We start from the raw sequence: 26,439 nt of genomic DNA on the forward strand, positions 1-26,439 counted from the left end.
ACATAGACATACTCAGAAAATTAAAATAAATAAATCCTTTAAAAATTAAAGAAAGAACTCTACAGTTTATCACAGTCAATTGCAGGTAAACTTTGCTTTTGAAATATGCCATGCGATGTTGTTATTTGCTTTGGTGGGATATTTGTCTTCAGAAATGGATGTAATTGTAAAGCAGAGAGACCTGTTTTATGACTTCCTAGTCTGATTATACCAGTGATATTCTGAGTCTTTCTGTTGTCATTTTCATAAGCATTCGTTGATAAAGGCAGAAAGCTGGTTTGGTTTGGTTTATAGTGCTACGAATTGAACCCTCTATCACTGAGCTTTATTACTGGCCAAACAGCAAGTGTTTTTAATACATCGTCCAGTGCACTCTTTTAAGTGGATGTCAGTAGAAATGGTTCAGGTTTCAACCTTTAAATTACAGTTTGGAAAGAAGTAGGTGGAAAGTAGTTCTCTTTACTTTTGTTCCTTTATTTGGATTTTCTGTTAGAAAATAGAAGTGATTTAAGTTTTGTAATAGTTAGAAGGGTTAATTGCCAAATATGTGTACATGAGGAGTAATATGTGAAACTGTAGTAGAAGCTGTTTGACACAGCCCAGTCCCTTCCTTCAGCACTGATGGATGTAGAAAAAACATACTGCTCCCCTCCTTCTTTCTTGTAATGGGGAAGTATGGGTAGTTGGGGATGAACTTTGGGAGGCAGTGTCTCCTGTGGCTGTCCTTCACCAGACCTGGCGTAAAGCAGGCACCTCAGGGAGTACATGTTATAAGAGGCTACCAATAGAATCCTGTTAAGACTTTTTTTCTATAAGCCTGAAGAACCCATAGCAAATGAATCATTTCTCTGATGTCGGGAGAGTTGTACGGTTGTTTGCAGAGCCTGAACCCAACTTCGTTCTGTAACATAACCTACTGTCTCACAGCATTTCCCACCAACTGCTAGTAGGAAACCCCATCAGACCTCTGAGAGAAAAGTATAGATCACAGCTTAGGCTCCTGTCAACTTTATTGCCCAAGAAACTGAAAGAGTTCTTGGAAAAGAACCCAGTGTTTAAGAAGTCATTGTGTGGGTTTGTTAAGGATTGTGGCTGACAGTACTTTGTAGCCAACTATTGTCTGTAAAATAAAGCGTCAATTTATTGAGTTAGATTTTTTTTATTTCTACTACTAAGTATTTTGCTTTATTGTATTTTATTTTTTGGTTCACATTGTACTTTATTTTTGTTTTAAAATATTTTGTAACTAGCTCTCTTCTATTTAGTATATTAGATATCATCCACTTTATACCATGCATCTACATTCCATTGAATGTTTTTATAGTAGAATTTATTATAGTATATGTGACTATATCACATTTTGTCTTTCCATGGGTGGGCATTCGGATTGTTTTGGATTCAGGCTTGGCTATTAGGAATAATGCTGCTCTGTGTGTGTGTGTGTGTGTGTGTGTGTGTGTGTGTGTGTGTGTGTGTGTGTGTGTGTTGCTTACCCACTAGCAAAATATACCAACTCCTATTTCTTCTCATTCTGGCTAATCCTTATCTTGTTTCTAATTTTAGCCATCTTAGTGAACGTGAAGTAGTAGCTCATGGTTTGATTTGCATTTCCCTGGAGGTTAATAGTATTAAGGATCTTTTCTTGTGTTTATTGATCATTAATATATCTTCTAAGCATTTTTTGCTTGTATTCAATTGAATTATTTGTCCTCTTGTTATTGGGCTTTAAGAGTTCTTTATATTATTTATGGGTCCTTTCTCAGATTATGGCTATGTGGGTTGTCATTTAAAAATAATACTGTTTTATTTATATGCATGTGCATGAACCTGAATGAGTATATGTGTACCATGTGCATGCAAGAGCCCATACAGGCCAGAGCAGCATGTCTGATCCTCTGGAGCTGGAGTTTCAGATGGCTGTGAGTCATCATATGGGTGCTAGGAATCAAACTTGAGTCTTCTGAGAGGCACCAGCAATGTGGCTCTTAAACAAGTAAGGGCTGAGCTGTCTCCAAGTCCCAGTTATGTTTTGTTTTATTTTGCTTTTTAATTTAAAATTTTTATTTATGATTGTATGCATCTGTGTGAGTATATGCCAATTTCAGGTGCCTATGGGAGTCCAGAATTCCTTGGAACTGGAATTAATAGGGAGTTGTGAACCACCTGAGTAAGCTTCTGGGAACTAGGGTCCTCTAGGAGAGCAAGAGGCACTCTGAACCACTGGGTCATATTTCCAGTCCCTCAGTTATGTTTGTTTTTTGAAGTTCAATTTATTTTATTAAATACATATCTTTATGTGTATATATAGACACATAAGTCTGTGTGCACACATATGTGTGTACATAAATACACATACATTCATAGGCACACATACACATGTGTTTGGAAGTCAAAGGTTGATGTCATTTGTTTCCCTCAGTCACTTGTCCACCTTATTTTTCGAAATTAAACCTGTGTCAAATTCTATTATTTGACTAGAGTGGCTGGCTGCCCAGCCCCAGAGATGATCCTGCCTACCCAACACAGCACCACCACTCCCATCTTTTTATTTGGGTGCTGGAGATAGAACTCAGGTTTATGTAGCTGACTCTTCAGCTGTTCCACTATGCAGTCCAGTCTGGCATAGAACGGACCATTTTACTCCTTCCATCTCTCAAATGCTGAAGTTATTTCAGTTAATTTTTGTCTGTTAGAGTCCAACTTAATTTTTGTGTATGCGGTTATTAAGTTGTCTGAGCACTATTTGTTGAATCACCTCAAAAGCCAGTTTTACCAACATACTGCATAGCATTAAGTGAGAGTTAGTGTTTGTAGTGTCAGATCATTTGTGGTTCATTTGATGTTCTTCTTTGTTCTAATTGCTGAGGTACTAAATCTTAACATGACCATGTAAGTGTTTTCTTTCAACTTTTATAAGTGTTTTTGCAAGTGTTTTATATATTTTGATGCTGTAATTAGATCTTTTTAGTTATTTGTTGCTTTTGTTATCATGGAACAGTTCTTATAGTAAGTATCTGAGATTTCATTGTTTGATGTGGCAGTCTGTTCTAGCCATATACTTTGAGCATTTGTGACATGATTGTGTTTTGTATCACCAGCTAAGTGATCTTGAATTTCTGATATCTGCCTTTGACTAGAGTGTAGCTCATTGATTGTTTATTATAATTAATAGGTTGATTTTTTTGACCATTTTTTTAACCTTTATTTTTTCATTCATGTTTTTCTTCTTCTTGGATTATTTGAAAATTTTTCTTTTCCATCTCCTCCCATTCCCTCTCATTTCTTCCCAGTCTCTCATATTCCACACTAGCTTCAACTGCTGTTGCTGTGGATGACCATGAACTTACTTTCCAAGTGGTACTGGGATTCCAGTTATGCAGGACCACTGCATCATGAGCAGAAGATACTCACTGTTATCTGTAACTCTGAACCATTGAAACATTTACTGATCTGTTGCTTTAAGAGGCAGTACTCTGATAAAGAATTACTGCAGTTGGGTATTTTATTAGCTATTTGACCTTCTGTCTGTAGTGTACTTTTGTCATGTTTCTTTATAGTTTTTACCTCATATTATTTTAAATTATGTTTTTTAAGGTACTAGGTATTAATCTAGGAGATATATATATACACATATACATATACATATATATGTGTATATATATATATATATGAGTATGTGTGTATATATATACACACTCACCCCAAATTAATTTGCTGAAGATAGTAACTCTCCTTGAAGGTAGCTTTACTTTAACATGTTCAGATTTCCAGCTTAGACATTGGTGACTTTGTTTGGAAAGGTCATCTCCAGCTTGAGAACAGGTAAGTGGTAATGCCTACATCTTCTTTGTTTTATTCTTTTAGTTTATATATTTTTGTTGATCCATTTGGGATATATTTTGAATAATCCTTAATATTGTTTATTAAGTAATTTTGAAGATTCTGATTTTTGAAGTATCTTTATATAGTATGTCCTTAAGTACAGTAGAATAATATGTTTTGTGACTGTGTGTCCTGTTTATTGCTCTCCCTGTCTGACAGTTGTAGTTGTCATAAAGGTTATCACAGAAGCAGTGCTCTCTCTGCCTTTGTCCTCCCCATCCTCAAGTTCTATCATGCTAATATGTAGAGGCTGCTGGTTCAGCCTTTCATTTCTGTTTCTGTAATTTCTATGCCTTTGTTTCACAGTGGTGTGTCGACCTGATGCTGTTGTCTAGTTTTATACATCTTTGACTCTATTGTATCAAGATTCATGTTCATGCACTTTGTTTTGTATTTTTGGGTAAGTCTGTTTGAGTCATCTGAAAATAATGGTTTAGTTATTACAGTATTTATAGTGTGCGCTTCTGGATATGTTATTTGTTGCCAAGTATCATTGACTTTGATTAGTACTGGCTTTTGTTTTTCCAAAACCAAATATTGCAATTGCTTTTTTCCTTGTCATTTGCAACCTTTCTAACCTGTTGGAATTTTCAGGAATGTTTCTACAAAATCAGTCATGTTAGGCAATCTTACAGATCTGGGGTTTTTCTTGGCACTCTTTCAAGAATGTTAATCTGCCTTTTCAAGCCTGTGGACATCCTTATAAATGGCTTGTTGTCTTTTAACTTTATCTGTAGTGCGATGGGCATCCTTTTCCACTCTGGTTTTATTGGGAATCTATTGTTATATAAACATAAGGAAATAAGTTCATGTAAATCACTGTTACATCTATGGTATGTGTTACTTTCCTTAACTTTCTCCAAGTCATGTTTATAACTACTGTACTAGTGTGCATCAGTCCAACCAAGCCCGGGGTGCTGGAGTCCCTCCTTCCAAGTCAAAAAAGGGGCAGACTCCTGGGGGAGCTCAGTTTGTCGGCTTGGAGTTATACAAGCGATTGAAGGAGTTTTTGAAGAATTACTTGACAAATCTTCTTAAGGTAAGATGTCTCTATGCTATAAGCATATAAAAATGTCTGTTTTGTTTATTTTTTCTTAAATGCAGTTATTTGTTGTGACTTCCATCTCTGTCGTATTTACTGCTTTAGATTGACATTATGCTTACACTGGGTAGGCATTGCTGCAACTACCCATATCCTCTGAGTTAAGCAGCTTATTAGCTCAAACCATTGCTTAGGCAAAGGTGACCCTTTCCCTGTTTTTTTTCAAAATAGGGTTTCTCTGTAGCCTTGGCTGTCTTGGAACTCATTTGTAAACCAGGCCGCCCTCTAACTCAGACCCGCCTGCCTCCTGAGTGTTGGGATTCTTTCTTTCTTTTTTTTTTTTCTGGAGCTGGGGACCGAACGAGTGTTGGGATTAAAGGTGTACACCACCCACCACTAATGGTGAATCTTTTACCTTAGCTTCTGCCTTTGGCTTTTAGTAGTTTGCTCTGTAACAAAGGAAGTGGGTTGCCTTACACTCAGCCATCAGGTGGTCAGGTAGCTTCCTCATCTGGTGTTGTACATGATGCATATTCAGTCTGCAAAGGTATTTCTACTTCTACCTGGGAAAGTTCTCAGAATCTCTGATGTGTATACAGTTCATTCTTTTAAAGTTTAAGTAGATGTTATACATTATTTTCTGTATGCTACAAAAGTGTTTTTTTCTTAATTATTTTACAGGCTAAGTGGAAACACATCATTCTAACAGACTATAATTAACTGATAGTTGTAACTAATGTATCTGTTTGATGTTCTTAAAGGTGATGGGTAGTGCTACAGACTCTGTCTTCTGAATTTACAGCACTTTGTAAATAAAGTCAAGTCTGTTCTGTTTTTAGTAGCGTCTCCCATCAGCAACATATTTGTATTTTATATCTAAAATAGATCAGTTTGTTTTAAAATTCATTTTATTAAATACACAAAACATTTGGTTGTGTCTGGGTGTGACCAGGTGTTACATAGATGGTTGGGTCACTTGAATGTTCTAGCTTGTAGAACTCCAAGTCTGTTAGACTTTGGCTCTGCACAAGAAGGTATACTTTTTATTATACTCAGTATAGTGCCTATAAAAAATAGTAGTGTAGTGTTTTTAAAGGGTAGGACACACTTTGGAGATGTCATTAATATCTAAGCATTTTTTTCAAGTTAATTTTGTTCAAATAAAAACTGAGATTAAAATAAGAATAATTTGGATAACTTCCAGTTTTCTTTCTGAGGTTTTGTTAAAGAAGAAATGTTATATTGTTATAGATATAAAAATACAACAAATACCAAAATTAATATGAATAGCTTTATAATCTTACAAATTTGTGAAACATTTCGTATTTTTAAAAAATGAATATACTTTCATTATAATTTGTTAATCGGATAGATTGATTTAAAGTAAAAAGCTGGGATGATGTCAGACAGAAAGGCTTTTGAGCTAGATTCCTTAATAAGAAATTGCTTAAAAACTAAAAAAAAAACCAAAAAACATAGGACATAGAAGTACACACCTGGAATTCCAGCCCTGGCCTGTAATCTTAACAGAAGTTCAAGGTCCTCCTCAGCTGCATTGTGAGTGTAAGGCCAGCCTCAGAAAACATGAGGTCTTGGGCTGCACAATTGAGTTTAAGGCCAGCCGGAACAGCTTATTGAGACCCTGTCTTACATTAAAAGGAGAGCAGTTGCCCAGCATTTGACCATAAGTTTAGTCATAAGTACTGAAGAAAAAGCATGAAAGAAAGAAAAAGCACGTTTCCATTTTGAAAGCTTAGGGTACACTCTATGACTGCATATACCTATTCAACCCATGAAAAGTTTAATTTGATAATGAAAGACTTTTAATGTTCTTATGGGAATTTCCATCAGCATGTTTTTGTACACAGCATTTGACCCATCTGTAACTGCATGTACTTCTACATTTTGATGCAGTAGCTTTTTCAGTAAGTTTTATCTTGATTATGCGGCAAACTAGTCACATTAAAGTCTTAGTGAACTTGTTTTTAGGATGGAGAAGATTTAATGGATGAGAGTGTGCTGAAGTTCTACACTCAGCAGTGGGAAGATTACCGATTCTCCAGCAAAGTGCTGAATGGAATCTGTGCCTACCTCAATAGACATTGGGTTCGTCGCGAATGTGATGAAGGACGAAAAGGAATATATGAAATCTATTCGGTAAGATTTTCTTTTAGGAATAAATAACCTTTAAATATGTTGTGACAAGAAAGTAGAGAGATGGGAAATTGAAGCTGTAGAATAAACACAGTTAAATAAATAGTTTGTGTTTACTTTTAAAGTGCCTTTAATTAATTGAACAATTATTATGTTTGCACACAACTGCTTGAGTTTTAGCACTAGAATCCTAGATGTTGGCAGTTGCTAGCAAATCAGTTACCTACCTTATTTGAGGATTAAGCTCTTAACTGGGCATTCATATACTTTCTTGGTCTGAAGTTCTGTATTTGAGAGGGGACCTTGAATTAATTTTTTTGTTAGTCTTCAAGTTTTGTTTTGGGGGTTTTTTTTTGCTTTCTGGTTTCTCAAAAGTATGACTTCTAAATGTGTATTATCAGTATCACCTGGGAACATGATAGACCTTCAGAGTCTTAGACCTCCTTCTAGACTTAGAGACTTTAGAGATGAGCCAATGAGGTAGCTCAGTTAACACAGTGCTTGCCTAGTGTATATGAAGTCCTGGGTTCAGTCTGCTATTTTGTATATGTTAGGTATGATGGTGGTGCACATACCTGTAATCCCAGCACTTGGGTTGTAGAGGCAAGAGAATCTTAAGTTTGAGTCATTCTCTGCTGTATAACACATTCTTAGCCAACCTGGGCTAAGTGAGACCCTGTCTAAATAAATAAGCAAGTAAGTAAATAAATAAATACATATTAAAAAAAATCCACAGAGTTGGGATGATAGCTCAGTCAATAAAATATTTGCTTTGTAAACCACAAGACCCTAATTTTGTCTCCCAGAACCTGTGTTAAAAACAAGTCTGATATTGATGTTTGTAATCATAGTGCTGGGAAGGCAGACACAAGCAGACACCTGAGCTCATGGGCCAGCCAGCATAGCATTCTGACAAGTACAGGCCAATAGGTGGGGGGCTCCTGAGGAACAACTGCAAAGGTTGTCCTCTGGGTTCTCCATACATGCACACATACATTCGTGCTCACACACACTAAATAAATAAGCAAACAAATACTTCTCCAGGTAAGCATAGTCAAAGAGAGTCAGTTCTCGAGAAGTTGAGGGAGGATTAATTGAAAACATTAGTCTGCTCATGTGTGTGTATCAAATTAAAATAAAACCTTTTGGGGTCAGTTTTATTAAAATGTCAGTTTCTAATGTGTCAAAATAGCAATATTTCGTTGCTTCCCTTTTACAGAATTAGAGGAAAACAAGGCCGGGTTCAGGACTTTTAGCACTTAAAGAGCTCAGTTTCTGTACCCCAGTTGTACTTCATAGTACTGTATAGTCACATAGGTTTTTATTTTGGCTTTTCTTTGTTTGGAACAAGATATCACTGTTTCTGGAACTTCACTTTGTAGAGAAGTCTCAAACCGAGATACCTGTCTCTGACTCCCAAGTGCTAGATCCCAAGGCGTGTACTATCTCGCCCAGTTAGTTATATGGTTTTAACAGGTGTTTTTGAAGTTTTCATATTTTTCTTTTCTTTAATATATCTTAACTGACAAAATTACATGTTTATTCCATTGAACATGTTTTGAACTCTTCCCATCATGGTTGATGTGCTTCACTTGTGTCAGAATTTGCAAAGTGGGACTCAGCGTGGTGGATTTCCTTTTGGCAGCTGCTTGACCTGATGTTACATGTGTAATCTCTACAGTGGCATCACAGCTCCTAAATTCCTGCTTTTTTACTTTCCATGTGCTTGGTTCAACACTTAAACAAGTTTAGTAAAAAGTACCAATAGACTTTTGTTTCTTAAGATTGAGCAAGACATGAGGCACAAGTCTTTAATCCCCGTGCTAGGGAGTCAGGCAGGGATGTGTCTCTGAGTTCAAGGCCATCCTATACCATTTAGAAGTGCAGGCCAGCCAGCACTACATAATGACACCTTGGCTCAAATAAATAAGTAAATAGTAGACAAGAGTCAGCTACTTTTATTACTTTTAAAATCTATTTTCAAACTCCACACTTTCAGTTATCAAATAGTGTAGCCACTGTTTGAAATACAGTATGCAGCCATAAATTCTAACAGAGGACAGTCAGTACCCTTGCCTAGAAATAGTATTCCCATCTGTGTTTCAAGTATGCTGCTTCAAGACCCTGCTCATTTGCTAGCTTGTATCAAAGCCCAGTCTAACAGTTAGAATCTGTGGTTTTATTAATGGCCCAGTCTCCAGCAAATGTGACTGCTTTGTGGGTTCAAGGTCAAGACAGATGATAAAGCTTTTCCTTTAAAAACAAAAAACAAAAAAAACCCTCTTTTCTAAATCCACCCCCCCCTTTAATTAGAGAAAGTTGTTGGTTTGCTTCCAAATCACCCAGAGGATATAAGCTGATTTCATTGTATGTTGAAGTGCTACCAGCAAAATTGTTTCTGTTACCCTGTTGTGAGATTTTTTTGTTTTGCCTTTTATAGCTTTTGACTGCTTTTGCCCTTTGGTTTTATTCCTTTGAAATGACAAATCATCCAGAGTCAGCCTAGGTCTGTCTAAGGTGGGGTTGCTAATTTAGAAAGTAGTTAGAACAAAATCTTTTTTTTTTTTTTTTTTTTTTTTCCGGAGCTGGGGACCAGGACCTTGCGCTTGCTAGCACTCTACCACTGAGCTAAATCCCCAACCCCTACAAAATATTTTTTAAAGTGTAGGGATTCTGTTAGAAGCTAATACCATAGCCTGATATTTTCACTGCTGCCTTACTCCTGTTTGAAGGCTGAAGAAGCAGGGAAGAAAAAGGTTGCTTTTCTCCTAGACAGTGAGGCTGAGTCTTCCAGTACCTTTGCACACCCCAAGCAAGAGTCCCAATAATGCTGGGGCTAGCAGTGCATGCCTTTAACCCCAGCTCTGGGATGCAGAGGCAGGTAGATCTCAGTGAGGCTAGCCGGGATTACATAGGGAAAAAACAGACTCCTCCACAGAAAAAGCATTAAATATTGATTTTTATGGCATTTATTTTATTGGAGACACCTATTTTATTCATATACCTAGTACCTACATAAAACCCATGAGCTTGGGCTTGCTGCTGCCAGTCTCTTGGCGAGAGAGTTAATAAGGTGGAGAGTGATAGAGCAGGATAGGTAAAGTCCTCGCCTCCTCTCCATCCACCTGTTCTGCATCTTCATGTGCTCATGTGAGCATCTTCCATGTACACACAAATGTATGTTTCACACGGTCACCTGAAGACACAAAGTACAGCGGGAGGTCTTGATTTGTGTACAAGAAACTGCATTTAAAATGCACAATCAAGATAGTAAGATTTTTATAATCTCTGAAACATATCTTGTTGTGTTAGGAAACTGTGGGAGTGACTAGAATTATTTTTATCAGGTGTTCCTGGTCAAAACTGGTCGGATCCAGGGAATACATTTATAGGTTGAATCTATTGATGGTTTTTAAGCTGATACAAATGTCCTCCTTAACTTAGAATTTTCTGAACCTTGTTGTTAAATGTAAGAAGGTAAACATCTATACAAAATGATTAAGAGCAGCTTTGATTTCATTGTGATATCTAAAGATTTATTAAGAATTCAGATTGTTGTCAGTGACAAGTTTCAGGGATATTCAATACATCTTTTCCCCTTTTTCATCCAGCTTGCGTTGGTGACATGGAGAGATTGTTTGTTCAGGCCATTGAATAAACAGGTATCTACTATGGGATATGTCTGTGTTTCCTTAAAAAAAAAAACTTTCCATTTTTATCTTCTCAAGCTTTTTGACTATCTCAAGAGTATTTGTTGGGCTGGGGATATGGCTTAGTCTGTACAGCACTTGCTATGCAAGCATGCGAACATGGGGTAGATCCCCTGTACCCATTGGAAGAAAGCAGGTATAGTGATGCCCACTAGTGACCCAGCACTGGAAAAGTGTGGTCAAGTAGATCCTTAGTGCTTCCTGGCCAGGTCCCGGCTTGCCTCCTGAATGAGCTCCATGGCACTGAGTGGCGACTGTCTTAAAGGCACGGTCAATTACTCTTGGCAAACAGGTTTGGAAATTGTCCTCAGTCTTTGCATACACATGCATAGACATGCATGTACTCATCCCCCTAAAATATTTATTACCTTGTATTATTTAGTGACTTAAAATGTTTAAAGGATATATAAGATACATTGTGAGCTGTATTATCTGCCTTATACCTTTTGTGTGTTCTTAAAGGTAACAAATGCTGTTTTAAAACTGATTGAGAAGGAAAGAAATGGCGAAACCATCAATACAAGACTGATTAGTGGAGTTGTACAATCTTATGGTAAATAATTTGCCTTTATTCAATAGTTTTTGTATCACATGACAATTATAATAGTGCTCTAATATTAATTTAAAATATTTATTAGAAATTATCAGGAATGTTAATTCATCTTTAAGGTACTTTTAAGTAATTTTATAAATCATAAAAAATATTTAATCTTTGTACTTTAAGGAAATTTTGTGGAAAAATTGAATTGTATTTCCTTCTCTGTTTTCATGAGGAATTACTTATATATAATTGTTCTTTTGAGCTACATGATAACCAGAAACTATATCAGCTTGAAAAATTTGAGATTGAGATACTGATTAAGTGATGCTTTGTTGAAGCTTGGGTGGGTTTGCATTTCTGTGAAAGTTTACAAGCAATATTTATATCACTTTTGGAAGTGCAAACTTTCTCTAACTAAACTTGTAATATTGGAGTATCCCTGGCACAGGTTAAGGATGATTTGCTGCTATACATCTTGGAGTTCATTCTTTTTATTTTTTCTTTTATTAAAACAAGCATACTTTAGTACTAGCAAATAATAGTTACCTTATAACCCTCCATTTCACATTGATCTTTTAAGTGTAACTTAAACTGACTGCTACACTAAAGTATTGTCTGTAAAATATAACAAAAAATATGGTAATTGAAATATAGCTCCTATTTATTTCTAGTGGAATTGGGACTGAATGAAGATGATGCATTTGCAAAGGGCCCTACGTTAACAGTGTATAAAGAATCCTTTGAATCTCAATTTTTGGCTGACACAGAGAGATTTTATACCAGAGAAAGTACTGAATTCTTACAGCAGAACCCAGTTACTGAATATATGAAAAAGGTAAGCTTAAACATAATATAAAGTAGATATAAGTTAAATAGTCATCACTCCTCCAGGGAGTTCTTGGCATTGCAGTGTTCCTCACTTGGCAGGCTTGGCACTGCAGTCACACCATGTCAGCAGGTTTCACTCTTAGAACTCTCTGAAGAACTTTTATAAATTGAGACTCATTAGTGAGTGTTCCCTGCATATACAAGGAGATGCCTGATAGTAGCTGCATGCCTTCCATGTTTTTGTATCGTCTCCCCTTGAAGCGTGGACCTCAGGATTTTATGTCAGTGAGAAAATACACAGGTATTCCTAGATTTGCTACTTTTTTGTTTTTGCTGGTTTTCTCCTAAAATATTCCCTAAGAGTCATAGTTTAGCCCTTCAAGATTAAATTAGGAGGGAGGATGTAAATTTGACTTAGGAGAAGATCCAAGGTGGAGCCATGTATTCTAACTTGCTCTTTACTACACGGTGCTTCCATGACCTTCTAATAGGAGTTATCTTTGCTCTCTTTTTGGGAAATTCAGGGATTCTGGATATTGGGTCTGAGGAACGACTATGTCGGGAGTTGACAAGCTTTCTGCTATATAGTACTGGCCAGTAAATAATCTTTAGGCTTCTCAGCCTATATAGGATCTCTTCTGTCATTGTTCAACTGTACTTTTAAAAAACAAAAGCAGTCATGGAAATGTAGAAATAAGCCGGAAACAGGTGCAGCAGGATTTCCCAGCAGACTACAGTTTGATGACCCTCTCACCTGTATGTACTAAATTTTTAAGAGTCTAGGTCATACCAATCTAATACCTACTTTGCCCTCTCTTGGGCAGGAAATGGACTGCCAAGTCATTTCCGTGTTTAAAGAAAGAAAATATAGGGTTGGGGATTTAGCTCAGTGGTAGAGCGCTTGCTAGAGGCCCTGGGTTTGGTCCCCAGCTCCAAAAAAAAGAAAAGAAAAAAAAAAAAAGAAAGAAAGAAAATATAAGCACAACCACTCTGCTTCTGATACTTATTTGTTTTTTTCTTTTTTTTTTTTTTCGGAGCTGGGGACCGAACCCAGGGCCTTGCACTTGCTAGGCAAGCGCTCTACCGCTAAGCTAAATCCCCAACCCCCTCTGCTTCTGATATTTAGAGAAAGCCATGCCTAGCTTGCGGTGTTCACAGTGTATCTTCGTATGGTGAGCTAATACAGTGAATATAAGTGGGCCTTCTAAGTTTGAAATTAAAATTCAATTACACATTTCTGATATCTCAGAATTCAACAGAAGTAGAACTAGTATATGTGGGATAGTGGTGGTTCTTTGTAGTAGATCTTTGTTTTTTGTATGTGACTGAAACCTAACCAGCTCCTTAAGGGTATTTGAGACATAATCTGTTTTGAATCCTGGTATTGCTCATTATTTAGTTTTGTAGTATGACTGTAGTTTTTATAAACAGGCCTCTTACTGACTCAGTTTTAATTTTTTTTGCACTTTATTTTGTATATGCATGTGTATATAATGTGTATATAATGTGTCTCTGGGTGTGTACATGAACAATGTATGTGTGCCATGTTAGCATATGCATAGACTGTTTTTTTTTTACCATATAGGCACCAGGGATCGAGTTTAGGTCATCAGGCTTAGCAGCAAGCACCCTTAATACTACTGAGCCATTTTGCCAGCCCAGTAATGATTTTTTTTTCTTAAGCTATATCTTTAAAGTAGAATCTTCCCTAACATTGCACACCTCTATGGTGCCAGCCTGCTCTTTGTAGACGACTTTATGATCTGTGGTGATGTCTGCTGCCCATGCAGATAAGAGTAGTAGTAGTAGTACCTCAGCATGAGGAAAATAACTTTTAGGATAGTGCTGCATATACACTCTAAACAAGGAAGTCTGTTTTTTGAAGTTTGGCAACTTCAAAAGTAACAGTGTCTGGTGGGTTGGTGCTTGCAATCAAACCTCTCCTTCACACTCCAGGAAATTCTCTAAAAGCATTAAAAGTTTGGTCCTGACCCACTTAGAAGTCTTACTAAACACAGCTTGTCATCTTGTTCAGGGAACCCATAATTCAGGGTCTACAAAACAAACAGTATAGAGGTAATCTTATATCCTTGTATCTCAAACTGGGTCACCAGTTTTCAAGATTAAAGAATGACCTTAACCGTTATGTTCCTTAGTTTCTTCACCTGTGAAAGGAGAATAATATTTTAGTGAACGTTACTTTTAAAATAATGTAAAAGGAGATTTGAAATTATGTATGCGTTGAATATCTATATTAAAGGCTCTATAGAAAAGTGTAGCAAAGCAAACATAATGGAGGACTTTGACCTTACACATGCATACCTCAGAGTCTCCAGCTTGTGCCTGGGCAGGCATAGGACTGCCAGAAAAAAGTTGACAATTTCAATAACTTGAGGAAAAGTTACATTGATATTAAAAAAGTTAAGTAATACAACATCCCAGGAATAATTTTGAGGTAAAGATTAGCTTTCAGGAAATATCGTGCTTTCAATAGCCAATTTGGGCTAGATATTACAGTCCCTAGAGGTCTCTGTTCAGTTTGCTGTCATCAGGTACGTGTATTTTAGTGTAAACAGTTACTAATGGTTGGTCCATCCATAGATGCCTTTGATGGCTGAAAAGTTACAAGCCATATTTACACTTTAAAATTAATCTCGTGATTGAGACTAATCTGACTTAGAAAAAACAAAAAATAAATGTTTGAATATTTTAAATTTCTAATTATTTTATTATTTAAAAATAAAATATGAGCTTAAAAGATTGCTCAGGGGGTTGGGGATTTAGCTCAGTGGTAGAGCACTTGCCTAGCAAGCACAAGGCCCTGGGTTCGGTTCCCAGCTCCGGAAAAAAAAAAAAAAAGAAAAAGAAAAAAGATTGCTCAGCAGTTAAAAGGGTAGGTATTGCTCTTGCAGAGGACTTGGGTTTGATTTCCACATAATGGATCATAGCCATGTGTAACCATAGTTCTGAGAGATCCAGCATCCTCTTCTGGTCTCTGTGTGTACTTCATGCATATCCTGTACTTGTAGTCAAAACATTCACATTAAAAAAAGAAAGAAAATACCTTACTAACTTTTCTTTCTTTCCTTCTTTCTTTTTTTTTTTTTTTTTTTTTTGGAGCTGGGTACCGAACCCAGGGCCTTGCGCTTGCTAGGCAAGTGCTCTACCGCTGAGCTAAATCCCCAGCCCCTTATTAATTTTTCTTAACCAGCCTTTCAGTTCTGTTGTTTTTCTTTGTTTTGTCAATAATTGTTTCTAATGGAGTTAATCAGGGTCATTTTCAAGAACTTTAGGGTACTTAGTCATTTAAATATGGTCCAGGTGTTTCATGATCAGTACTTAAGACAGCAGTGGTAAAGATACCTGCTGTCACAGATTAGTTCCCAGCTAGGGACCTGCTGCTTTTCTGCCACTTGGCCCCTGAAGAAAGTTCTGTAAACTCACTATGGTCAGAGTCCCCATAGAGAATTCACAAGGACATCAAAGCCTTCCACCCTCTCTTCTGAGAAGAAGTACGGTTTGTTTTCCTGACCAGGATGATATGTTCTTCTAAGAACAGATTGACTTAAAACACTTAGAATGATAGCTCAGTGTCTGCTTCTGCTTACTGGACAGGAGTATTGCTGTGGGCTGTTTTGGGTGTGGGGGCTTGTTCTACCTTGTTTTGTTTGAACTTACACATTAGTGATTTGGTATATTTTAGTGGATAGTATTTGATTTATCAAGTGTACTATAAATTATTTGGTCATATTTTGATTTTTTGAGTTTTTTACTAGAAATTTACTAACTTCAAACTTTTTGTGTTTCTTTATAACTTATCTGTTCCTCATTCCAGCTTTTTGGATATACTTACTGGTTTGTTAGAAGTCATTCTCTGTTTAGGATATGGACTTTATAATTAATACATAGTTTACTGTGCTTGAGTTTACTTTGCATGTTTAGCTTTTTGCCAAGTGTGAGGGTATGTTGTGGCTCTAGCTGCTTTTCTGTGATTGAATAACCACCCATGATCATATTTGATGGTCCAAGCTTTGCCTAGTCAGTTTTCTTGGTGTTGAATGTTTATTCAATTCTAATAGTAATTCTCCAGATTTATCTACAATTACACTAAATCCAAAAAGTCTATATGAGAGTAAAATACAACTTTTGTCTTTTCTTATTCAAATCATTTGAATAATTCAAAACTTACTGCGATTTCTTCCTTGTTCTGATAACGTAGGAGGTCCTCAGTGACTCTCTACCCTCACATGTTTCTGGTGACAGATTTTAAAATATATTGTCTTTTACTTGGGTTCCTGTTGTGTTAAATTGTCTGTTAGCCTCTCTTCTTTGGAAAGAAATTTAAGAAGTTGAGATTCCGCAGTATCCAAGTGGGCTTTAGAAGTGTGTGCTTAGTGGTTGACAAGGGAAGGCTGCTGTGTTTCTGTCCTTCCTTTTTTTTCTTTTTCTTTTTCCCTTATTGTGGATTATTTCTGAGTGGTCATTTCTAGGATTATATTGGTATGACCCTTGACTTCAAACAGCTTTCAGACCCAAGTAGAGCTTCTTAATGTAGTGACCACATGCTGAAGAAGACCTGTAGGTTTCTCCCACAGGGGTAGGGGATATTGCTTCTAAGATGTGAAATACCATTTACCCAAAGAAAAATGATATGAAGACATTTGAACTGTTAATTATGATAATGTTCTTAAAGGCTCTTAAAAGATCAGAGCCTGTATTACAGAAAGAGTAGAACAGACTAGTGACTTTATAATATGTTGGCAGTCACCCTACAGTCTAAAGTCCTATTTCTCCTTTCTTATTGGAATATTTGTGAATTTAATTTGTCATTCACATACTAGTTCTTTAAAAGTGAATAAAGCCATTCATTGGTTTGCTTTGATTGAATTCTCTGCAGGCTGAAGCTCGTCTGCTTGAGGAACAGCGGAGAGTTCAGGTTTATCTCCATGAGAGCACACAAGATGAGCTAGCACGGAAATGTGAGCAGGTCCTCATTGAAAAACACTTGGAAATTTTTCACACAGAGTTTCAGAATTTGTTGGATGCTGACAAGAATGAAGGTGAATATAATTGGTTCCATACTCTTCTTTTGGTATTACCAGTGGTGGGCAGATTTTTTTGTTTTGTGTTTGAGTTTCCTCCCTCTATCTTAGAAAAGATGGTTTTGTTTTTAGTACCCTATTTGCTCCTCTGTGCTAGTGGGAACTGTTAGTGGTTGAGTCACATTGTTTTGGGATTTAGGATTTTCCATCTTTATCATAAATTGAACACACATGAAATGAATAATTTGAGGAATCCTTTTGTGACTTATAGTTGAAATATGTATCTGTATTAATTCTTTTTTTTTTTTTTTTTTTTTTTTCGGAGCTGAGGACCGAACCCAGGGCCTTGTGCTTACGAGGCAAGTGCTCTACCGCTGAGCTAAATCCCCAACCCTAATAATTTTTTTTAAGCAAATGTTTTAGTACCTTTTGGGGGCATAAATAGCTCGTGAAGATTGTAGAAAGCATTCAGTGCTTTTTCTCAATGGTACATTAGCAGATTCTTGTGGTAAAAGAGAAAGTTTTAATAGCCTGACCCCATAGTTGCTGTTAGCAAAGTACACCAGATCTAGAAGATGGTTTCCTATTTCACAGTGTTCTCCACTTGATACAAGTTTAATGAACAGAATAGGTATGCACAGTTGGTTTCCATGCATAAAATTTGCTCCTTTTTTCTTTCAGATTTGGGCCGCATGTATAATCTTGTATCTAGAATTCAGGATGGCCTAGGAGAATTGAAAAAACTACTAGAGACACATATTCATAATCAGGGTCTTGCGGCAATTGAGAAGTGTGGAGAAGCTGCTCTGAATGTAAGTAGGACCTGATTGAAAAGCAATTGAGCCCAGTATGTTCACATGCCAACTGCACGTGTGTGTGGTGCATCTATGTTATGATTTTACTGACGCAGAGAACTTGTTTTGGCTTTTGAAAGTAGAAAGTTCACAAAGTCCTTACGTTATTCTAGTGCCCCCACCCCATCCCCGGTTACCCCTTCTAAGACAGGGTTTCATTATATAACCCATGCTTGAATTTACAGAGATCCATTTACCTGTGTGCTTCTGCCTCCTTAAAGGCTTGCACCACCATACCCAGCTCTCTCCAGCACCTTTTTAAGTATTGATAATCTCCTTTTTTATTTTTGTCTTATTTTAGTGTTTCTGTCTGAATGCATGTATGTCTGAGGAGGTTAGAATAGAGAGGACCTCAGAGTTCCTGGAACTGGAATTAATGAATGGTTGTGAGCCATTGTATAGGTGCTGAGGATGGAACCCTGATACTCTGGAAGAGTATCCAATGATCTTAACTGCTGAGTGATCTCTCTAGCTGCCGCTGCCGCTGCCGCCTCCTCCTCCTCTTCCTCCTCCTCTTCCTTTTTTTTGTTTGTTTGTTTTGCTTTTTTACTTTGTTTATTTATATTTTTTCACTGTGTTAAAAATGGGTTTGTGTTCATGGGTGCAGTGCCCACAGGAGCCTGAAGAGGGTGTCATAACTCTTAGAGAGAGTGTTTGTTGTGAGTTATCCAACTTGGGGAGCTGAGAACTGAACTCTGGTCTTCTGCAAGAAGCATACACATTCTTAACTGCTGAGCCACCGCTTATCCTAAGTTTATGAATGGTAGGTTTGTAACCTTAGGAGAACAAGAGTAATTTAACTTTTTCTTATTATGGAACAAAACCACACACAAGAACAGAAAAATATACAATAACCTTTTAAATCTAGCATGACCAAACTGTCATTTTATATCCAGAATACTCATTTTTTTCCAACAAAAGGAAGAGTTTACTCCTTCTGTAAGGGAAGTCATTATGAAAACAGTTCATTCCCAAATCAGTTTTTATGTCACATCAAATTAAATTCTGATGTAAACTGTGTTGTACAATGACAAATACTAAAGTGACTCCCTGTTGGTTCAAGGCTTCACTGCTCATCCTTTGTCAGATGGGCCGTAAATTCAAGGCCATCCTGGGCTACCTAGTGTGTTCTAGGTTAGAGAGTAAGACCCTATCCTAATAAACAAACATCAACCTAGACCTTAAGCCAAACATAAATGTTTGGAGCAGAGATCGCAATCATGAGAATAGATAGTATGTCTTAAGTCACTGTTGTTTGTCTTTGCTTTTCACACTTTAAGCTACATTCAATCTTGTTTCTGCTGATTGACAGAGAAGAAAAGGTCTATTAAAAATGTAAATTTGTGCTATTAGTGTATGGGACCTTATGTTTGCCCCCCCCCCCCCCCCCCGTTAATATCAATGTTAGTTTTATAGCCAGGTGTGGTAGCACTTGCCTTTAATTCCAGCACCCAGGAGGCCAAGGCAGGTGGATCTCTGTGAGTCTATATAGTGAGTCACAAGAAAAGTCAGTTGGGGCTTGTAGACCCTGTCTTTACCAGTGAGTGAGTGAGTGAGTGATGAATGAATGATTTTATAATCCTGAACACACATGGGATGACTTGATGGCTGATAAGAGAAAGGAATTTCAGGATTAAACATTTAGTGAGTGTGCCTCTTTGTCTGCGTTTATGGTTTGTGGTTAGAGTGTGTTTCTGAAAGTTTGGCTTTAGGTTGAGGTAGAGAATTATATGGAGACAAAGTTACTCAAAAGGCCAGGTACTTATGGATAACAGTCACACTTTTGTCCCCAGATTGTATGATGTGTTTGCTTCTTCTTGGGAGCAAACTTTTATTTCTTTCCTCTAATTTCCAAAAGGCAAATTATCCAGAAGTAAGTTCAGAGTTCAGGAGGAATCCATGTATTCTGTAGTTGCTGTGTTGACAATGGTTAACTGTTTCATGACAAGTTTAACAAGTTAACAATTACACAAGCTTAACAATTTGGCTCTCATTAGCCCCTGACCCAATTAAAAAAATGCAGGTTCAAACTTTGCTCTTCAAGGTGGGTCTAGGCTTAGGTCGAAAGCATTGTTTAGATCTATTAGTGGCCCAGTTTACACACATGAAGAGTAAGATATTTCTTTAAAAGCCTAAAGAATCCCAGTTTATCTCTTTTGATAGTATTCTTAAAAAGTATTGGGTCAGAATTTAGGATCACAGCAGATCCTCAGACGTTGTGTCTACGTCTTACTATACAGCCCAGGGTGGCCTCCTCTTAGCTGACCAGGTCTTCCTACTATGGGCATATGCCCTACTGCCTGACTCAGGCCCTTTTGTTTGAAGACCAGTGTTGGTCTCCTTGTGTGTGTGCATTGGAACTGGGAGTATGTATGTCTGTGTGTATACCAGTGTGTGTAGAGGCCATACTTCAACGCTGAGTGCTAGCTTCAGTTACTTTCCTAGGCAAAGAGGGATCCTGTGTAGCCCTTCAGTGACTGAATAAGCACAGTCTAAGAAATAAGACAGGATTTATTAAAGGAGAGGTGGAAAGATGGAGAGAGCTGAGCAGATGTTGGGAGAACTTAGAAGCATATTAATTATGTCAGCGCTACTCAAGGGACACAAGGAAAGCTGCTAAGGGTATTATTAATAACTATGTACTTAACAAGACTCGATTTTTATTCAAAACATTGCTAAAATGTAGAAAGTGAATCTAACAAGAGGTTGTAAGAATAGCAATAGGCTTTGTTGAAATAAGATGAAATGACAGTGATAGGGGAGGGGAGTTGATCATTTTTTGGCTTAGGAAGTATGGAATCCCATGTCTTCTGAAGGTCAGGCTGTGCAGGTTTGGTGGGACTTTGGCTTAGGTTGTTAAAAGTGTCAGTCATGGATGACATAACAGCTTTTTGAATTACAGGCATTGAATGAGAGAGATACCTTGGGAACTGAGAGGAACTGTGTTTCTTATATGCAAAAAAACCAAAAACCTCCTGTGCTGTTATGGATGTGGACTAGATTTATCTATTATGTTCATTTTGTTTTAAACCTCAATTTTTTTTTCCTCATAGCCAGGCATGGTGGCGCATGTTTGTAACTACCACTCAGGAGGCAAGACAGGAAGATCAGACCCTAGGCTATCCTTGACTATATAGTACATAGGAGACTAGCCTAGACTATGAGACCCTGCCTCAAAACAAAGAACAAAAAACCATGAGTTTGATCTAAAGGACCCACAGTGGAAAGAAAGAACTGACCCCTGAAAATTGTCTGAGCTCCACACTAGTGTTGTGGCACTTCTCCTCCATACTTAAGCATGTCAGACATACACACTGTAATAATGAACTTTCTAAATCCACTTTCCTGGGGCTTGTTATCATGGTGCATTGTTCTGTTGGTTCCTGTCAATCCTACCCTCTCAACCGTACTCTGCTGGATCTTCTCTATTACGAGGAATCTAGAATTAATCCGAAGGCTACCTTATTCTTTGCAAAGCTCTGCATTAATACGTGGGAATTCCTTCTGGACATTTACTGAGAAAATTGATTTCAAATCCTAAATCTGAGGGAAAATTTAAAAAACTAAAAAAGCCAGAGGAAGTTAATTCTTCTAGCACATAACAGTAAATATAGTCAATACTGATATCCAAGACTCAATCTGTAAATCACTACAAAGAGCAAGAGAGCAGGTGCATGGAGGTGAAGCTAAGGTCAGCACTTTAGGGGCCACAGTGAGAGCTGGGAACACATGGCAAGGGAGTAACCTCTCAATAAATGGGAGTTTATCACCTCTCTACTGCTAAGCTTGAGTCATTGTAAAATAAAATAAGTACCAGAATGTATTTGTGTGTGTGTGTGTGTGTGTGTGTGTGTGTGTGTGTGTGTGTGTGTGTGTGTGTGTAGTATACCTTGTATGAATCCTGTGAGTCATAGTCCCCAAAGTAACAGGCTTTATAAACAAATCTTCAAATTTGACATGCAGTTGATTCTTTGCAAGGATGGTAACCTCCTTATGGAAGCCAGGCGGTCCAATAGTGGTTACTGCATTTTCTTGTGGTTGGATGCTCACTGTAGACCCTTTGTAAAAACCAGTGGCCATGGAAATTGTAAGGGAAGAGAATATGAATGTTGTGCAGTAATTTGATGTGAGCTCAGAAAGTAGTTTAAAACCTGAGTCTGTCAAAGTAATACGGGCTTTAATGACAAACCAAAATTAAGTCAAGCAAAGGGAAAAAAGATGCATTGCTTAACAAAGAAGAGCCCATGTGAAGCAAGGTGCATGCTTGACTTGTAGGTGCTCTCGGATGCTTTCTTTAGAGTGGTGCCATCTCTGCAGCATACAGGAGTAGTTGTCAGGAGACAGGGACCAGATTATCTGATTGTATCAGGTAAAGACCATCTTTCCATCTCAGTGAAATTGTATCATCATACTATATATTTTCATAATATTTGCATCTATTTACTATATTTTAACAAGACATACCTGCAGCATAAGAAAATGATTGTATCATAAGGTTTGGGTTTACCTATTAATTAAAATCAAACTTTACCAAAAATACAAAGTAATTAATATTCAGGGGTTTCTGTTTTCTCATTCCTGAATTGTGCAAGACAGTGTGAGGAACTGGGGTCTGGACACAGTGGTGGCAGCAGGGGAAGCCACAAGGTCACAAGTTTATGGTAAGCTTGGGCTATATATAGAAAGGCTGTCTCAAAAGTATCAACAGTGAAATTGTTCATCAGAAATTTAGAGGCATTGCCAGAATATTTCCTTTCTGTACACCTGAAGCTCCTGGTTTATGAAGGGCTAGTCAAGAGCCTTCCTGCCTCTCTGTGTCCATTGGCTGGATCTTTTCCATTCTGAAAGCTGAAGAGAAGATATCAGACTCAGGAGTCATCTACCTGAGTCCTTACCTGGCTCAGCTGCCACTTTAGTAAGAAGTGTAACTGAGTTTAATCATGTAAAATGGATGTTAAAAATGATTGCCCGCCACACATTATGGGTCCTTGGCTGGCAAATAGTGACTGCTACTTGACCATTGATATTGTTTGATTCCTTCTCACCCATCCATCTCCTGTATCTTCTACGAGTGTTGTCCCTTTTAGCATCTTTCACTATTTTCTTTTGTCTGGAGTCCCTGTTGCCTACACCCCAAGTCCCCAGTGCTTGTCCCTGACCTTGGCCACACAGTTGTCATTGTGCGTCCCCATCTGTGTTCAGACCTGTCATGTGAAAAAAACAAATTTCATAATCTTTTCAAGTTTTTTTAAGGTATTTAATTTTTAGTTTGAAGAATTATTTTGTTTTACATAGAAACCCAGTGTCCTGTGTGTTTTAGGGTGGAACCAAACATATTTCTGATCATAATAACTTTGAAGATGTAGTTAAAACTTGTAGAACGTTTTATAGCAGCATAAAATGTGTGTTTTTAATTCTTGTTTGTTTTTTGCTTTTCCTCTACCTAAGGACCCCAAGATGTATGTGCAGACAGTGCTGGATGTTCATAAAAAATACAATGCCCTGGTGATGTCAGCATTCAACAACGATGCTGGCTTCGTGGCTGCACTTGATAAGGTAAGTGTGTCTCTGTGCTCCTGTTCAGTATGTATGTACAGGGTATCTTTTCTCTAACTGTCCTTTATATACACAGGCTTGTGGTCGCTTCATAAACAACAATGCAGTTACCAAAATGGCCCAGTCATCCAGTAAATCCCCTGAGCTTCTTGCTCGGTACTGTGACTCCTTGTTGAAGAAAAGGTACTGACTTGGTATTATATTTCTCCTAGTACCCCTATTTAAACCTCAGTTTAATACAAGGGATCAGTATTTGCATTACAGTTACTTGTATTGCACCTATATCAGCTCCCACTGGTTTTCTGAACAGTAGTAGAAGACTGAATATGAGTACTACAATATGGATTATGTGTTGGTCTACAAACTTTGCTTTTGACAGAGTTGTTGTGTAGCTCAGGCTAGCCTCAAAACTCCCAGCAGTCCTCCCCACAGCCTTCCACATACTAGGTATATAGAGCACACCACCATATTTAGCCATGTGAATATTTTAAAGTTTTATTTTCATTTGGTCATTTGTTGGTGCTACATACCCTTCATTTTCCAGTCACATATGGCTCACTGGACACTTGCTAATCTTCTTAGCTGTACTGAGAGATAGAGGCGACATGATCAGCCATGGCTTCCTCCTCTTCCTTAGTTCCCTCAGCTTTTCTCCCCGTCACAGTTCCATTCCTGATTCAGAAATGTTCAAGGTTTGCCTCAGTGTGCCACAGACCACATCACCATAATACTATGAAGGGAACACAGGCCCCCAAATTTTACTGGTTCTGGTGTCAGCATATTTTAAAAATCTCTCTAAGGCTAAGAGAATACCCACAAATGCCAATGTGAACAATGACAGTTTAACTCTCAGTGCCAGACACTTGCTGTTCTGCAGAGGACCTGGGTTCACTTTCTACTATCCATAGTGGGTAGCTCACAAACATTCGTAATTCCTGATCCAAGGAATCTGATGCCTTCTTTAGGCCTCCGTAGGTTACTGTGTGTATATGGTGCTCGTACAAACAAGAGGTGCACACACACCCCTTTTTTTTAAGTTCACAAGTCATTATCTTCAGTGAACTGGAAAATAATTATACAAAATATAGGCCATGCAGCTTCCTCATACTGTGGTCGTAGCTCAGCAGCAAAACTGAAACAGCTCACCATCTATTGGAGAATTGGGTTGGGCTATCTGCTTTGTACATGGTGGGGAAAAACTAGATAAGGTCACTTGCCATCTGTTTTTGAAAAACTAATTCCTTTTGATTAATTCCTGTTTCTTTCAGCTTTGCTAGAAAGCCATCCTCTCAGGCCAGTGGGAACGTGAATATTTTATTATTTTTTTCAGTTTATTGACCCACTAACCTGATATCTATTCTAGTCAGATACACTTACGTATTCTTTCCAAGGAGGAAGAGGGACTTTAATATTTTTATTATGTTTTATTTATTTATTTTGGGGGTTATGCGTGTCTTGGTGCATGCATCTGTAGAGGTCAGAGGACAATTGCAGGAATAAATTCTCCTTCCATCATGTGAAATACAGTAAACTCTGGCTATCTAGTTTGGTGTCAGGCACCTTTCACTGAGCCATCTTGCTGGTTTGGTAAAAGGAGTTTAAAAGTTGGTGCCTCACAGAATACAGCAAACACAGAGGCGAATGCCAGCAGCAAACCACTGAACTGAGAATAGGACCCCCGTTGAAGGAATCAGAGAAAGAACTGGAAGAGCTTGAAGGGGCTCGAGACAGCATATGAACAACAATGCCAAGCAACCAGAGCTTCCAGGGACTAAGCCACTACCTAAAGACTATACATGGACTGACCCTGGACTCTGACCTCATAGGTAGCAATGAATATCCTAGTAAGAGCACCAGTGGAAGGGGAAGCCCTGGGTCCTGCTAAGACTGAACCCCCAGTGAACTAGACTGTTGGGGGGAGGGCGGCAATGGGGGGAGGGTGGGGAGGGGAACACCCATAAGGAAGGGGAGGGGGAGGGGGATGTTTGCCCGGAAACCGGGAAAGGGAATAACACTCGAAATGTATATAAGAAATACTTAAGTTAATAAAAAAAAAAAAGGTTGGTGCCTCTTAAGACATAATGCTTCTCAGGCTGTTGTAGATGATTAAGTGACTTAATATGGAGGCCTTCAGTTTATGCAGAACAGACGATTGTGTATCCATAATCGTCTATATACAGGTAGTCAAGGATGTTAAAGCTGAGTGGTAGAGACATTCCAGAATGTTCCTTTAAGAAGCATGCCATGTTGGTAAGTGGAGTCTAGTTGGCATTGAGCAATGAGGAGAGAAACTACCTTACCTGCCACATAGGACAGGGCTATATTTTCTGAGCCAACTCTCTTAAGAAACACTTTTTCATAGTGGATATGTTGGTCCACATCTGTGATCCCAGCACTCAGTCTGAGGTAAGAGGATTTCCATCAGTTGGAGGGAAGCTTGTAATGTCTCAAAACAACAGCAGATCACAACTATGTTTGGGATTTTGTTTGTGGGTTTGAGATTGTAATATGTTATATTTTTCTCCCTCCAAGCCTCTTCCTATGTTACATACCCAGCCATCCAGTTTCAAATTCATGGCCTCTTTTGTTGCTGTTTGTATGTGTCCTAAATATATAAATACAACTTGCCCAGCCTATACAATACTGCTTTCTGTGTACATGATTTCAGGACTGACCACTTGGCATTAAATAACCAATTGGTGTTCTGTTCTTGAGGAAGACTATTTCTCCTGCTCTCTGTATTCCTTAGTGGTCTGTAGTTCTTTGTCTAAGGGTAAGGAAACCAGTTCACTTTATACAGGATCCTTCTACAAAATCCTTTAAAAAACCA

The 26,439-nt window shown here is 37.9% G+C and overlaps 1 protein-coding gene across 11 annotated transcripts in view; it reads left to right on the forward strand.

The window, feature by feature from the left end:
* Nucleotides 1–26,439, forward strand: part of Cul1 (cullin 1) — an 82,430-nt gene that overhangs the window by 31,632 nt on the left and 24,359 nt on the right. For all 11 annotated transcript variants that reach the window (XR_010065658.1, XR_010065657.1, XR_010065661.1 and 8 more), the window contains 9 exons: nt 4,747–4,921; nt 6,914–7,081; nt 10,690–10,740; nt 11,251–11,341; nt 12,001–12,164; nt 17,055–17,217; nt 17,881–18,011; nt 23,502–23,609; nt 23,686–23,792. Coding sequence is in view for 4 of the 11 variants with exons in the window: in NM_001108627.2 (NP_001102097.1) it covers nt 4,747–4,921; nt 6,914–7,081; nt 10,690–10,740; nt 11,251–11,341; nt 12,001–12,164; nt 17,055–17,217; nt 17,881–18,011; nt 23,502–23,609; nt 23,686–23,792 (1,158 nt within the window). In the remaining 7 variants the exon portion in view is untranslated. The remainder of the gene's footprint in view (nt 1–4,746; nt 4,922–6,913; nt 7,082–10,689; nt 10,741–11,250; nt 11,342–12,000; nt 12,165–17,054; nt 17,218–17,880; nt 18,012–23,501; nt 23,610–23,685; nt 23,793–26,439) is intronic.

Source organism: Rattus norvegicus, chromosome 4 (genome assembly GCF_036323735.1).
Source record: "Rattus norvegicus strain BN/NHsdMcwi chromosome 4, GRCr8, whole genome shotgun sequence".
Classification (NCBI taxonomy): Eukaryota; Metazoa; Chordata; class Mammalia; order Rodentia; family Muridae; genus Rattus; species Rattus norvegicus.